Source organism: Pleurodeles waltl, chromosome 1_2, assembly GCF_031143425.1.
Source record: "Pleurodeles waltl isolate 20211129_DDA chromosome 1_2, aPleWal1.hap1.20221129, whole genome shotgun sequence".
Taxonomy (NCBI): Eukaryota; Metazoa; Chordata; class Amphibia; order Caudata; family Salamandridae; genus Pleurodeles; species Pleurodeles waltl.
The window spans coordinates 1,172,527,460-1,172,542,761 of record NC_090437.1 but is presented as its reverse complement, the minus strand read 5'-3'; the positions used below and the strand labels follow the sequence as shown (position 1 = coordinate 1,172,542,761).

At 47.6% G+C, this 15,302-nt stretch overlaps 1 protein-coding gene across 2 annotated transcripts in view; it reads left to right on the top strand.

The window, feature by feature from the left end:
• The window catches only part of AFAP1 (actin filament associated protein 1), a 482,665-nt gene that overhangs the window by 305,283 nt on the left and 162,080 nt on the right, over positions 1–15,302 (top strand). For both annotated transcript variants that reach the window (XM_069203306.1, XM_069203299.1), the window contains exon 7: positions 5,618–5,710. In XM_069203306.1, the coding sequence (XP_069059407.1) occupies positions 5,618–5,710 (93 nt within the window). The remainder of the gene's footprint in view (positions 1–5,617; positions 5,711–15,302) is intronic.

Genomic DNA, 15,302 nt, shown 5'->3' with positions numbered 1-15,302 from the left:
TGATTGGCCCATGTGCCTCTTTGGTGGAATTATCTGTCAGAACTAATAGGAGTTAAATGCAGGAACAGGCATGTACACAATCTCTATGGTGGAAAATGGTTCGGAAGTTACTAATCGTTGTTGTTGCTGTGATCAAATCTTGAGTGGTGACCTCAAAACTGGTGAGATGGGAGGATGAGCATGGCTCTAGGAATATAGAATGCTTGAGATATTAAGAGAATTTCAAAATTAAGGCATTTAGTAGGAAGGACAGGGATAAAATGCTTTGATGACCAGAGTGTGGAATTCAATTAGAAAACCTAGTATCAAGACTATGTTAGAGTTCCACACACTCTTGACACCTATAACCATAAGTGGTGCAAAATTCAGGACCGGATCCCCATGGAATCTGAGGTTTGATTGCAGAAATAACAGATGAGAGATCTCTAAATTTTACAGGACTTGTGTGTAGGAAGTTGGCTCTGTATGTGCTATTTCAAAGTAAGGAATAGCATGCACAGAGTCCAAGGGTTCCCCTTAGAGGTAAAATAGTGGTAAAAATAGATAATACTAATGCTCTATTTTGTGGTAGTGTGGTCGAGCAGTAGGCTTATCCAAGGAGTAGTGTTAAGCATTTGTTGTACATACACATAGACAATAAATGAGGTACACACACTCAGAGACAAATCCAGCCAATAGGTTTTGTTATAGAAAAATATCTTTTCTTAGTTTATTTTAAGAACCACAGGTTCAAATTTAACATGTAATATCTTGTTTGAAAGGTATTGCAGGTAAGTACATTAGGAACTTTGAATCATTTCAATTGCATGTATACTTTTCAAGTTATTCACAAATAGCTATTTAAAAAGTGGACACAGTGCAATTTTCACAGTTCCTGGGGGAGGTAAGTTTTTGTTAGTTTTACCAGGTAAGTAAGACACTTACAGGGTTCAGTTCTTGGTCCAAGGTAGCCCACCGTTGGGGGTTCAGAGCAACCCCAAAGTCACCACACCAGCAGCTCAGGGCCGGTCAGGTGCAGAGTTCAAAGTGGTGCCCAAAACGCATAGGCTTCAATGGAGAGAAGGGGGTGCCCCGGTTCCGGTCTGCTTGCAGGTAAGTACCCGCGTCTTCGGAGGGCAGACCAGGGGGGTTTTGTAGGGCAGCGGGGGGGACACAAGCCCACACAGAAATTTCACCCTCAGCGGCGCGGGGGCGGCCGGGTGCAGTGTTAGAACAAGCGTCGGGTTCGCAATGGAAGTCAATGAGAGATCAAGGGATCTCTTCAGCGCTGCAGGCAGGCAAGGGGGGGCTTCCTCGGGGAAACCTCCACTTGGGCAAGGGAGAGGGACTCCTGGGGGTCACTTCTGCAGTGAAAGTCCGGTCCTTCAGGTCCTGGGGGCTGCGGGTGCAGGGTCTTTTCCAGGCGTCGGGACTTAGGTTTCAGAGAGTCGCGGTCAGGGGAAGCCTCGGGATTCCCTCTGCAGGCGGCGCTGTGGGGGCTCAGGGGGGACAGGTTTTGGTACTCAGTCGTAGAGTAGTCCGGGGGTCCTCCCTGAGGTGTTGGTTCTCCACCAGCCGAGTCGGGGTCGCCGGGTGCAGTGTTGCAAGTCTCACGCTTCTTGCGGGGAGTTGCAGGGTTCTTTAAAGCTGCTTCTTGAAACAAAGTTGCAGTCTTTTTGGAGCAGGTCCGCTGTCCTCGGGAGTTTCTTGTCGTCGTCGAAGCAGGGCAGTCCTCAGAGGATTCAGAGGTCGCTGGTCCCTTTGGAAGGCGTCGCTGGAGCAGAGTTCTTTGGAAGGCAGGAGACAGGCCGGTGAGTTTCTGGAGCCAAGGCAGTTGTTGTCTTCTGGTCTTCCTCTGCAGGGGTTTTCAGCTAGGCAGTCCTTCTTCTTGTTGTTGCAGGAATCTAATTTTCTAGGGTTCAGGGTAGCCCTTAAATACTAAATTTAAGGGCGTGTTTAGGTCTGGGGGGTTAGTAGCCAATGGCTACTAGCCCTGAGGGTGGGTACACCCTCTTTGTGCCTCCTCCCAAGGGGAGGGGGTCACAATCCTAACCCTATTGGGGGAATCCTCCATCTGCAAGATGGAGGATTTCTAAAAGTTAGAGTCACCTCAGCTCAGGACACCTTAGGGGCTGTCCTGACTGGCCAGTGACTCCTCCTTGTTGCTTTCTTTGTTCCCTCCGGCCTTGCCGCCAAAAGTGGGGGCCGTGGCCGGAGGGGGCGGGCAACTCCACTAAGCTGGAGTGCCCTGCTGGGCTGTGACAAAGGGGTGAGCCTTTGAGGCTCACCGCCAGGTGTTACAGCTCCTGCCTGGGGGAGGTGTTAGCATCTCCACCCAGTGCAGGCTTTGTTACTGGCCTCAGAGTGACAAAGGCACTCTCCCCATGGGGCCAGCAACATGTCTCTAGTGTGGCAGGCTGCTGGAACTAGTCAGCCTACACAGACAGTCGGTTAAGTTTCAGGGGGCACCTCTAAGGTGCCCTCTGGGGTGTATTTTGCAATAAAATGTACACTGGCATCAGTGTGCATTTATTGTGCTGAGAAGTTTGATACCAAACTTCCCAGTTTTCAGTGTAGCCATTATGGTGCTGTGGAGTTCGTGTTTGACAGACTCCCAGACCATATACTCTTATGGCTACCCTGCACTTACAATGTCTAAGGTTTTGTTTAGACACTGTAGGGGTACCATGCTCATGCACTGGTACCCTCACCTATGGTATAGTGCACCCTGCCTTAGGGCTGTAAGGCCTGCTAGAGGGGTGACTGACCTATACTTGCATAGGCAGTGAGAGGCTGGCATGGCACCCTGAGGGGAGTGCCATGTCGACTTACTCGTTTTGTTCTCACTAGCACACACAAGCTGGCAAGCAGTGTGTCTGTGCTGAGTGAGAGGTCTCCAGGGTGGCATAAGACATGCTGCAGCCCTTAGAGACCTTCCTTGGCATCAGGGCCCTTGGTACTAGAAGTACCAGTTACAAGGGACTTATCTGGATGCCAGGGTCTGCCAATTGTGGATACAAAAGTACAGGTTAGGGAAAGAACACTGGTGCTGGGGCCTGGTTAGCAGGCCTCAGCACACTTTCAATTGTAAACATAGCATCAGCAAAGGCAAAAAGTCAGGGGGCAACCATGCCAAGGAGGCATTTCCTTACATTGTGTAATTCATTTTACACTGCAAATAAAACAAATAAAAAAAAGAAAATACACAGAGTATATTTCAGTAAGTCTAAGTGATATGGTATGTGTCTGGTGAAGGAAGTTATGTCATATGCAACAGGTTATACAGGAGCTTTGCTCAAATATATACATTTGAAATGTTATCAGTGATGTCATGAATAATGTCATAGAACATTTTGTGTGATGCAATATGTGGGGTCATAAACTGCATTGCGGGGCACATGTTAGTTAGCTCTGCTAAATCTAACTGGTGAGTTTTAGTGTTTTTTTTTTCTTCTTTTTTTATAATTAAAAAAATTATTTTGTGACAGTCGCCTAACTGTAACATTACTTTAACCTTTTTTTTATTTATTTTTTATGAATCTCTAGGGCTATTTTTTTTTTAATGTAAAGCAATTTATAATTACCATATGTAATCGAACCCCCGGTGGGCTCCCTGGAACATAGCATGTGACCTGACCCTGGGGGATGGGGTCCCCTGTGCCATTAATGGCTCAGGGAGGGTGTTGCCGGGCTCTCCTACCTCAAAGTAATCAACCTGGGTGGGGAGGGGCCTTTGGAGGGGGGAGAAGGGGGCAGTGTGCCCCACCCCATTACAAGCAATAGTGGCTACGGGGTGGGCTCCCTGGGGCCTTCAAAGGCTTTGGGAGGGAGGCCGCAAGCCCTTCTTCCCCATTTTCCAGAATATCGGCCCGGGGTGGGCTGCTCAGGGCCTGTCATGGCTTAGGGAGGAGGGGGTTGCGTGGCCTCCCCGTCACCTGATTTAAAGATTTTGGTCCCCAGAGTGAGCTTCCTGGGACCTCTGATGGCTTGGGTAGGAGGGCTGTGCTGTTTATTTTTTTATTTCATTTTTGGCCTGGGTTTCCTCTGGGTCCCCCCATGGGGCCTTAACATTTTTAATACATGCTCAGGACAGGGCAACTAAGTGCACGAATCCTGTAATTGGCTACCAGCAACATTTTTCTCATGTTGCTGGCAGCCAATCAGAAAGCTTGCTTTAATGGAATTGGATAGCCCAAGGGAAATAAAGCTCAGTGAGCCAGTCAGAACGCTCTATTTTTGCTCTTGCAAGAGTCTCTCAAGACTCTCACGGACCCAACTGCCCAGATATACAATTTTTTTTTTTAACCTTCACTACATCAAATCACAAATGCACAATCTGCAGAGCAACATCTAGCTTCCTGTCCAATTTTTAGTAATTTCGTTCAGCAATTTTCACTGTAGCCCTGCCTAAAGAAGTCTATGGTAAAATGCATGGGGACCCCCATTTTTTCTTGGCCCCTGCTTAATGGATCAGCCCAAAACTTTCCATGCACAAACAAGTCCAAAAGTAGTGCCTTTTTCGAAAGTCCCTTTGAGATTGGTCAATTCGTGCCAAAGTTATTAGCAAAACAGAGATGCTTTTACTATAGAACAGCATACCTAACTATAACTGCCTAGTGATGACCGCCACTAGGATATGGAGATGTATGTAGTGGCAGTCACCAGTAGGTAGTTATGGTTAGGACCTAGTTTCTCACTCACACTCTCTCCCTCTCTTTCTCTCCTCTCTTCTCCTCTCTCCATACTGAAAAATTATTTACCTACAAAGGCTGAACATTTGCCTGCGATATTTAACTCCTGACTTAGGTCTCTGATTGGAAACACTTGATGGAAAGTAGGCATACCATCTCACCAGTTAGAACTGGAACGTACAAAGACTACAGCAGTGGCAACAAATAGCATATTACACTCTGTTCAAAAAATACTTTTGAGCTTGATTTTGCCAGTGAGTGTAATGCAGTGGATTTCCCTTTGTGCCCCCTTGCTCATGGTTGATGCTGAGCAAGAGGGATAAGCTCTTTTCAGGATTCTTTCTTATTCTTTGGTCAGAGAGTAATAGGACAGGTTACTAATCACCAAATTTGTTGTTGGATTTGTGTTTTTATTCATGCAGTGTTGCAATTTTGGTTTGCGTTATTCTCTTTTGTTGTTTTGGTATGTTATGTTATTATGTTGTAGGGTGGTTAAGTTGGTTGTATACTGTTGCACTGCATTATGTTGTTTGACTGTATTGTCTTTTCATGAATGCTCCAGGGAAATCAACCATTTACTACTTTAAAGGCTGTGACCCAGCACCGCTTCAGATATACAACTTCATGTGACACCAGTCGGATAAAATGTATGACATGGAGAGGACAATGTGTTAAGCTAACATCTCCATTGCTCATTATATGTGATCTAACCCCTAGCAGTAAAACGATGCCTCCAATTGTCAAGTAATACACTTGGAAACTGTGACCATAATATTACTAAGCTTTGTGCAGCATTAAAAAATATTGTCTCCGAGTTCTGATTTTCTTCCCATTGTTTGTGTGTAAGAAAGTTTAATTAAACAAACTGTGAGCTTTGTTACTAAACCTTATAGTTGGTTATTTATGTTTTCTGTTTTGGTTTCAAATCTTTAATTGTCCTTTTATAGGTTATAAAAGACGTTTGCAGCAGCTGTAATGATGCAGTTGATTCAGATGGACCATCATCCAGTTCACCTGTGCCCAAGACAGAGCTTGAAAAGGTAATCAGAAGTACAAGATATTTAAACTTAGAGTTTTGCTATCTGTAAGGAAATGCCTCCTTGGCATGGTTACCCCCTGACTTTTTGCCTTTGCTGATGCTATGTTTTGAATTGAAAGTGTGCTGAGGCCTGCTAACCAGGCCCCAGCACCAGTGTTCTTTCCCTAACCTGTACTTTTGATTCCACAATTGGCACACCCTGGCATCCAGGTAAGTCCCTTGTAACTGGTACCCCTGGTACCAAGGGCCCTGATGCCAGGGAAGGTCTCTAAGGGCTGCAGCATATCTTATGCCACCCTGGGGACCCCTCACTCAGCACAGACACACTGCTTGTCAGCTTGTGTGTGCTGGTGGAAACAAAAAAGAGTAAGTCGACATGGCACTCCCCTCAGGGTGCCATGCCAACCTCACACTGCCTATGCAGTATAGATAAGTCACCCCTCTAGTAGGCCTTACAGCCCTAAGGCAGGGTGCACTATACCATAGGTGAGGGCACCAGTACATGAGTACTGTGCCCCTACAGTGTCTAAGCCAAACCTTAGACATTGTAAGTGCAGGGTAGCCATACAGGTATATGGTCTGGGAGTCTGTCAAACACGGACTCCACAGCACCATAATGGGTACACTGAAAACTGGGAAGTTTGGTATCAAACTTCTCAGCACAATAAATGCACATTGGTGCCAGTGTACATTTTATTGTGAAATACACCCCAGAGGGCACCTTAGAGGCGCCCCCTGAAACCTTAACCGACTATCTGTGTAGGCTGACTAGTTCCAGCAGCCTGCCACAACCGAGACATGTTGCTGGCCCCATGGGGAGAGTGCCTTTATCACTCTGAGGCCAGTAACAAAGCCTGCACTGGGTGGAGATGCGAACACCTCCCCCAGGCAGGAGCTGTCACACCTGGCGGTGAGCCTCAAAGGCTCACCCCTTTGTGCCAGCACCGCAGGACACTCCAGCTAGTGGAGTTGCCCGCCCCCTCCGGCCACGGCCCCCACTTTTGGCGGCAAGGCCGGAGGAAATAATGAGAATAACAAGGAGGAGTCACTGGCCAGTCAGGACAGCCCCTAAGGTGTCCTGAGCTGAAGTGACTCTAACTTTTAGAAATCCTCCATCTTGCAGATGGAGGATTCCCCAATAGGATTAGGGATGTGACCCCCTCCCCTTGGGAGGAGGCACAAAGAGGGTGTACCCACCCTCAGGGCTAGTAGCCATTGGCTACTAACCCCCCAGACCTAAACACGCCCTTAAATTTAGTATTTAAGGGCTTCCCTGAACCTAAGAATTTAGATTCCTGAAACTACAAGAAGAAGACGACTGCCAAGCTGAAAAACCCCTGCAGAGGAAGACCAGAAGACACCAACTGCTTTGGCCCCAGTCCTACCGGCCTGTCTCCTGCCTTCCAAAGAACCCTGCTCCAGCGACGCTTTCCAAGGGACCAGCGACCTCTTAATCCTCAGAGGACAGCCCTGCTTCAAGCAAAACAAGGAACTCCCGAGGACAGCAGCCCTGCTCCAAAAGAACTGCAACTTTGTTTCAAGGAGCAGACTTAAAAACCCCTGCAACTCCCCGCAAGAAGCGTGAGACTTGCAACACTGCACCCGGCGACCCCGACTCGACTGGTGGAGAACCAACACCTCAGGGAGGACCCTCCGGCGACTCCGAGACCGTGAGTAACCAAAGTTGTCCCCCCTGAGCCCCCACAGCGACGCCTGCAGAGGGAATCCCGAGGCTCCCCCTGACCGCGACTGCCTGAACCTAAAGTCCAGACGGCTGGAAAAGACCCTGCACCCGCAGCCCCCAGCACCTGAAGGAACGGAACTTCTGTGCAGGAGTGACCCCCAGGAGGCCCTCTCCCTTGTCCAGGTGGTGGCTACCCCGAGGAGCCCCCCCCCTTGCCTGCCTGCAACGCTGAAGAGATCCCTTGATCTCTCATGGTTTTACATTGAAAACCCGACGCTTGTTTCTACACTGCACCCGGCCGCCCCAGTGCCGCTGAGGGTGTACTTTTTGTGTGAACTTGTGTCCCCCCCGGTGCCCTACAAAACCCCCCTGGTCTGCCCTCCGAAGACGCGGGTACTTACCTGCTGGCAGACCGGAACCGGGGCAACCCCCTTCTCTCCATTGCAGCCTATGCGTTTTGGGCACCTCTTTGACCTCTGCAACTGACCGGCCCTAAGCTGCTGGTGTGGTAACTTTGGGGTTGCTCTGAACCCCCAACGGTGGGCTACCTTGGACCCAAACCTGAGACTTGTAAGTGATTTACTTACCTGACAAAACTAACAAAAACTTACCTCCCCCAGGAACTGTGAAAATTGCACTGTCCACTTTTAAAACAGCTTATTGTGTTTTATGTAAAAAGTATACATGCTAATGTAATGATTCAAAGTTCCTAAAGTACTTACCTGCAATACCTTTCAAATGAGATATTACATGTAGAATTTGAACCTGTGGTTCTTAAAATAAACTAAGAAAATATATTTTTCTATAACAAAACCTATTGGCTGGATTTGTCTCTGAGTGTGTGTTCCTCATTTATTGCCTGTGTGTATGTGCAACAAATGCTTAACACTACTCCTTTGATAAGCCTACTGCTCGACCACACTACCACAAAATAGAGCATTAGTATTATCTCTTTTTGCCACTATCTTACCTCTAAGGGGAACCCTTGGACTCTGTGCATGCTATTCCTTACTTTGAAATAGCACATACAGAGCCAACTTCCTACACTATCCATCTTTTCTTTTTTTGCTTCACCTTTCACTTCTTTTCCAAGATCTCAGTGTTTTAGGCCACTCCTACTAAGACCACACATTAACTTCAGTGCAACACGTTTTGTTAGCTTACAGTGGGCTTAGTCTTCCCATTACTTATCATGAAGAGTGGGCTCAGCCGCCCACTGCTCACCATTATATACCTTCATTGTCACTCATTTGGTTGCTTGGTATTCATTAGTGTGTGTGGATTTTCCTCCCTCTTCTGGTGTTGTCTCTTCCCTGTAGAATAGACACATAACTTGTGCCTTTCCACCACTCCCATTTCATACACTACTTTTTCTATTTTGTGCCTTTTTGTTCAAGTACTCTGAGAGCACGTGTGCTTTCCAGGTGCCCCCCTTTGCAAAAACAGGTTGTTTTTGTAGCAGATAATCTTGATATCTCCATAATCTGTTTTGATCCCTTTTCTATCACGGGTACATGACCCACCCACCCAAACAAGGCAGCAGTTTTATCGGGAGACCTGGTGGAACGCTGGGTGGTAGGAAATTTGAGCTGGCCTGGTCATCTGACAACTGTCCTATATAGAAATGTGAGGAAACATATTTTTTGTCAATCAAATTTACAAGGGCTTTTGGGTAAGTTAACCTGGAGCGATCCACACAAAACATACCACAAGTTATTCCCTTAGTGACCAGTTTCCAAAAAGATGCGAGGGCAGAAGGTGTTCTCTACAGAGAGAGTATGCTTGCACTGATGGTAAAAAGCAAAAAACAACCAAAACATTATTGCACCCCCATGCACTACAGGCACACTGGTTGGATTTGGCACGAGGGTAAGTAACTGGTTAATTAAAAAAGACGTTATTCATCATTGACTTTGCAAAATAAAATCAGCAGAAGTAATTGTTAATAATTTTAATATTAGATCAAAGAGCCACTGACTTGCAGCCTGTGAACTGTAAAGTCACTGCAAGGCACCATCCGCTTTATAGTCTGTAAGGAAATGGCTCCCTGTTGCAGTTACCCCCCACTTTTTGCCTGATACTGATGCTGACTTGACTGAGAAGTGTGCTGGGACCCTGCTAACCAGGCCCCAGCACCAGCGTTCTTTCACCTAAAATGTACCATTGTTTCCACAATTGGCACACCCTGGCATCCAGGTAAGTCCCTTGTAACTGGTACCAAGGGCCCTGATGCCATGGAAGGTCTCTAAGGGATGCAGCATGTCTTATGCCACCCTGGGGACCCCTCACTCAGCACAGACACACTGCTTGCCAGCTTGTGTGTGCTGGTGAGGACAAAACGACTAAGTCGACATGGCACTCCCCTCCGGGTGCCATGTCAACCTCACACTGCCTAGGAAGTATAGATAAGTCACCCCTCTAGCAGGCCTTACAGCCCTATGGCAGGGTGCACTATACCATAGGTGAGGGCCCAAGTGCATGAGCACTGTGCCCCTACAGTGTCTAAGCAAAACCTTGTCGCGTGGGCTCTCATTATCCTAAATGAGACTACTGGATTTCTAGGCAGCAGGATCGATAACTGTGTGGGGGACTGAGTCTGACCCACGTGTAAAGAACCCTGTCACCCTAAATCCGGTTTTTGCTCAGGCTAACTAGCAGTGCCTCATTTCTCCCACGGGGAAGAGATGATTGGGCAGCCGAGCGCATGACATCTTTGGAACTTCTCAGGGAAGTCGTGGTCCCTCATATCCAAACCAACTCTATCATTTACAATATGATCTCATATACAAATGACTAAGGCAGTATAAGTTTTATATAATGTTTTAATAAAACGACTGCATTTTAGATAATAAGGCGTGAGCCGCAATAACCAGAACAATACAACACAGTAGGTTTGAAATAGTCACTAGGAGAGTAAAACATAAGAACAAAGCTATCATCGTGTCTAATAGTTCCTACTCTCCCTCTGCTTGTTCTATTTCGAGCACAGCATGTTAAGCTTTTAACTTGCCTTTCTGAATCACTGGGAAGACATCAGTCCTCATACCTGAGCAAAGGCCTGTGATCTTGGTTCAGCATCTGCAACGAGGCAGTCAGCGTCTAGTTGTGGTTCCCTGGTCGGAATCTCCCTCTTGCGTGTATTGGGACAAGGAAGTGATTTTATAACTAACATGGCAGCGTGATCACAAAATGTCCCTACGCAGGAATGCCCAGTCTAAACTCCTACCACGTCTATCGGCAATGTACCAGACTGTATCCTTGACTGAAGCACAGAGTGAACAAGAATGTGTTATTGAGAACTCCAGTGCTGAAGTAGGCTAAACAGTGTGATATGAATAAAAAACAAAACCGTAGAACTGGCTATTTGAAAAATAACAGTACGAAGCCCAATAAAAAGCATTTAGAGCAAAGTGCACAGAGGCTCTAAGCTGCAAGCAAATGAATAAAATACATCCAGGGCAAAGTGCACAAAGGCCTAATGCCTGAAGCTAACGCGCAAAGTATACGTTAAACCAACCACACTACAGCCTTGGACATTGTAAGTGCAGGGTAGCCATAAGAGTATATGGTCTGGGAGTCTGTCATGCACAAACTCCACAGCACCATAATGGCTACACTGAAAACTGGGAAGTTTGGTATCAAACTTCTCAGCACAATAAATGCACACTGATGCCAGTGTACATTTTATTGTAACATACACCCCAGAGGGCACCTTAGAGGTGCCCCCTGAAACCTTAACCGACTATCCGTGTAGGCTGACTAGTTCTAGCAGCCTGCCACACACCAGACATGTTGCTGGCCACATGGGGAGAGTGCCTTTGTCACTCTGTGGTTAGTAACAAAGCCTGTACTGGGTGGAGGTGCTTCACACCTCCCCCTGCAGGAACTGTAACACCTGGCGGTGAGCCTCAAAGGCTCACCCCCTTTGTTACAGCACCACAGGGCACTCCAGCTAGTGGAGTTGCCCGCCCCCTCCGGCCACGGCCCCACTTTTGGCAGCAAGCCCGGGGGAGATAATGAGAAAAACAAGGAGGAGTCACTGGCCAGTCAGGACAGCCCCTAAGGTGTCCTGAGCTGAGGTGACTCTAACTTTTAGAAATCCTCCATCTTGCAGATGGAGGATTCCCCCAATAGGATCAGGGATGTGCCCCCCTCCCCTCAGGGAGGAGGCACAAAGAGGGTGTACCCACCCTCAGGGCTAGTAGCCATTGGCTACTAACCCCCCAGACCTAAACACACCCCTAAATTCAGTATTTAGGGGCTCCCCAGAACCTAGGAACTCAGATTCCTGCAACCTAAGAAGAGGACTGCTGAGCTGAAAAACCCTGCAGAGAAGACGGAGACACCAACTGCTTTGGCCCCAGCTCTACCGGCCTGTCTCCCCGCTTCTAAAGACACTGCTCCAGCGACACTTTCCACAGGGACCAGCGACCTCTGAATCCTCAGAGGACTGCCCTGCATCTAGAATGACCAAGAACTCCCGAGGACAGCGGCTCTGTTCACCAAAGACTGCAACTTTGCAACAAAGAAGCAACTTTGAAACAACACGCGTTTCCCGCCGGAAGCGTGAGACTTGGCACTCTGCACCCGACGCCCCCGGCTCGACTTGTGGAGAACAATCACTTCAGGGAGGACTCCCCGGCGACTGCGAGACCGTGAGTAGCCAGAGTTTACCCCCCTGAGCCTCCACAGCGACGCCTGCAGAGGGAATCCAAAGGCTCCCCCTGACTGCGACTGCCTGCTTCTAAGAACCCGATGCCTGGTAGGGACACTGCACCCGCAGCCCCCAGGACCTGAAGGATCCGACCTCCAGTGCAGGAGCGACCCCCAGGTGGCCCTCTCCCTTGCCCAGGTGGTGGCTACCCCGAGGAGCCTCCCCCCCCTTGCCTGCCTGCATCGCTGAAGAGACCCCTTGGTCTCCCATTGCTTCCTATTGAAAACCCGACGCTTGTTTGCACACTGCACCCGGCCGCTGTGCCGCTGAGGGTGTACTTTCTGTGTGGACTTGTGGTCCCCCCCCGGTGCCCTACAAAACCCCCCTGGTCTGCCCTCCGAAGACGCGGGTACTTACCTGCTGGCAGACTGGAACCGGGGCACCCTCTTCTCCATTGAAGCCTATGCGTTTTGGGCACCACTTTGACCTCTGCACCTGACCGGCCCTGAGCTTCTGGTGTGGTAACTTTGGGGTTGCTCTGAACCCCCAACTGTGGGCTACCTTGGACCCAAACTTGAACCCCAGAGGTGGTTTACTTACCTGCAAAAACTAACAAACTCTTACTCCCCCCAGGAACTGTTGAAAATTGCACAGTCTAGTTTTAAAATAGCTATATGTAATTTATGTGAAAACTGTATATGCTATTTTGCTAATTCAAAGTTCCTAAAGTACCTACCTGCAATACCTTTCATTTGAAGTATTACATGTAAATCTTGAACCTGTGGTTCTTAAAATAAACTAAGAAAATATGTTTTTCTATACAAAAACCTATTGGCCTGGAATTGTCTCTGAGTGTGTGTTCTTCATTTATTGCCTGTGTATGTACAACAAATGCTTAACACTACTCCTCTGATAAGCCTACTGCTCGACCACACTACCACAAAATAGAGCATTAGAATTATCTCTTTTTGCCACTATCTTACCTCTAAGGGGAACCTTTGGACTCTGTGCATACTCTTCCTTACTTTGAAATAGTGCATACAGAGCCAACTTCCTACATAGTCCATTCACACACTTCTCATACGGTGTATACAGAAAACCATTCACACTTCTACCTGCAGGCCCAAAACAAGACAACACTCACATTTACAAACAGCGGCTTTCAAGGCCCCATCACTCTTGTACGCCAGTGGGACTAAAAGACCATTAACACCACCAAGAATCCAAGCATGAGACAAAAGACAAACACACCTCAAGGAAGTCACTACACGTACTGGCTGCCAGTCACCAACACACCTCCAGTCCATGCACACCGCCAGCCAAGCACTAGTCAATTCACACCACCAGCCAAGCACCAGTCCACACACACACTGCCAGCCAAGCTGAAGTCCATGCACTGGGGGAAAAAAAAAACATTGCACATACCAAAAGGCAGTAAAGAATGTGCACAAACCAATAAGTTACTTTGAAAGAGAATTGCACAAAAAGCTAAAGATTTCAGCATTTGTACAGCCGTCAAAAAACATGATGAAAACAGGCCATGGGTACACATTAGACGAAAAGATTACAAGATGAGTTGCTTACCAACCCCAACTCCTCAAACTACACATCTTCCAAATCTGGAACTGCAACCAGAATTCATCAACAAGACACAAGAAATGATTGGCTCTACAATAAAAAAGGAAACGGAATTAAATACAAATAAAATGATAGCAAAATTTCAATTTAAAAAAAAAGGCACCACCAGATGGAAGTAAACCTACAAAACCTTATTCCCAGGAGACTCAGATGTGACCACCCACCCTATGGCTCGACTACTGAAAAAGACAAAAAGTGTGGCCCTCAAGTGGTGCTACCCTTGCCCAAGGGGTTGTTTTCCACTATTTCTAAGCCGGTCGACTGTAAAAAGGGCCTAACTAGCCTTCAATGGGGGCTGAAACATACATAAAATATATTGCCCCCACCGGCAGATTGGCCAGCGCCTTGAGACCCTCACTGGTGAGTAGTCGCGCTTTACAAATCCCTGATTGATTGATTGATTGACCAAAAAAGGGCCAAGCTAGTCCCTGGGAGTGCCAAAACACAGATAAAATATTGTGGGCCCTGATTGCCAAGTGTATAAAACCTGGTTTCTGGTGGGTTTCGATTCCCTCGCACCCCACTGGAAGCAGATTGGCAGAAAAATGGCCAAACTAGCACCCAGGGTGGGCTGAAACACAATAAAATATTATAGGCCCCCAGGGGTCACTACACTTGCCCAAGGGGTTGCTCCCTGCAATTCCAAAATAATCATCCCTGGCATCTAGTGGGATTTGGGGAAGATCGATTGAAAAAAACTCTGAACTAGCCTAGGGGTTGTGGATAGGGGGGCAAAACACAGAAGATATGTCCCCTGGGTAACTGTTTTTTTTATTTTTTATATATTTATTACGTTTTAAATGTTTACACAATTAGGGTTACACAGTTAGATTGTTGTGCCGCCTCTCCTCTGCTTCCGAGGAGGGGTCAGTCACGACAGGATATTCAATAATGGATCAGACAGTACTCGTGTAACAACATTAACACACTGAAATCCCACCACCTTAAACATAACAACACTTGGGTCAATTCTTACTACAATCTGTTCTGTTTAATTGCCATGTAATTTGGGTAAGCGTGTTTATTGGCGCTAGTGGGTCTAACTTTGATAGTACTTGTTGACTGTGTTGAGAGGAGGGGGGGTGGTGTTTATTTCAGGGCATGTGTATGGCTCGGTGGTGTGCATTATTTGCATGTAGCTGGTGCGTGTGTGCGTTCCTCACCGGACCCCTATTATTACTTGTGTTGGCTTCGCTGAGTGGGGGGGGGAGGGATGAGTTCCATCTCTGCCGTGTGTTGTGCTCCGGGTTTGGTTGCTTAATCTGGCACTCCAAAGGTGTCTAGTAGTTCTTTGCCTTCCCATCCTCTGTGTCATGGCGGCCTTTCATCGTTTTTGGCAGCTAGTCGGGTGATCAGTGTTTCCCAGGTTTCCTCCCCCGTATGGTTTTGTCCTGCACGTGCAAGTTTACTAAGCGTTAGGGCCTCCGTCCTGGTCCAGCACAGTGTGAGGGAGTGCCAGGCCTTCAGGTCAGGGGCCCTGGGGGCCTTCCAGTTCATTGCTATCAGCCTTTTGTATAGCACGAATACTAGGTCTGCAAACTTATGCAAGTGTTGGTGTTTCTTTTCTCTGGCTCTCAGCCCTAGCAGGCAAGATTTGGGGTCTGGTGCGAGTGTCAG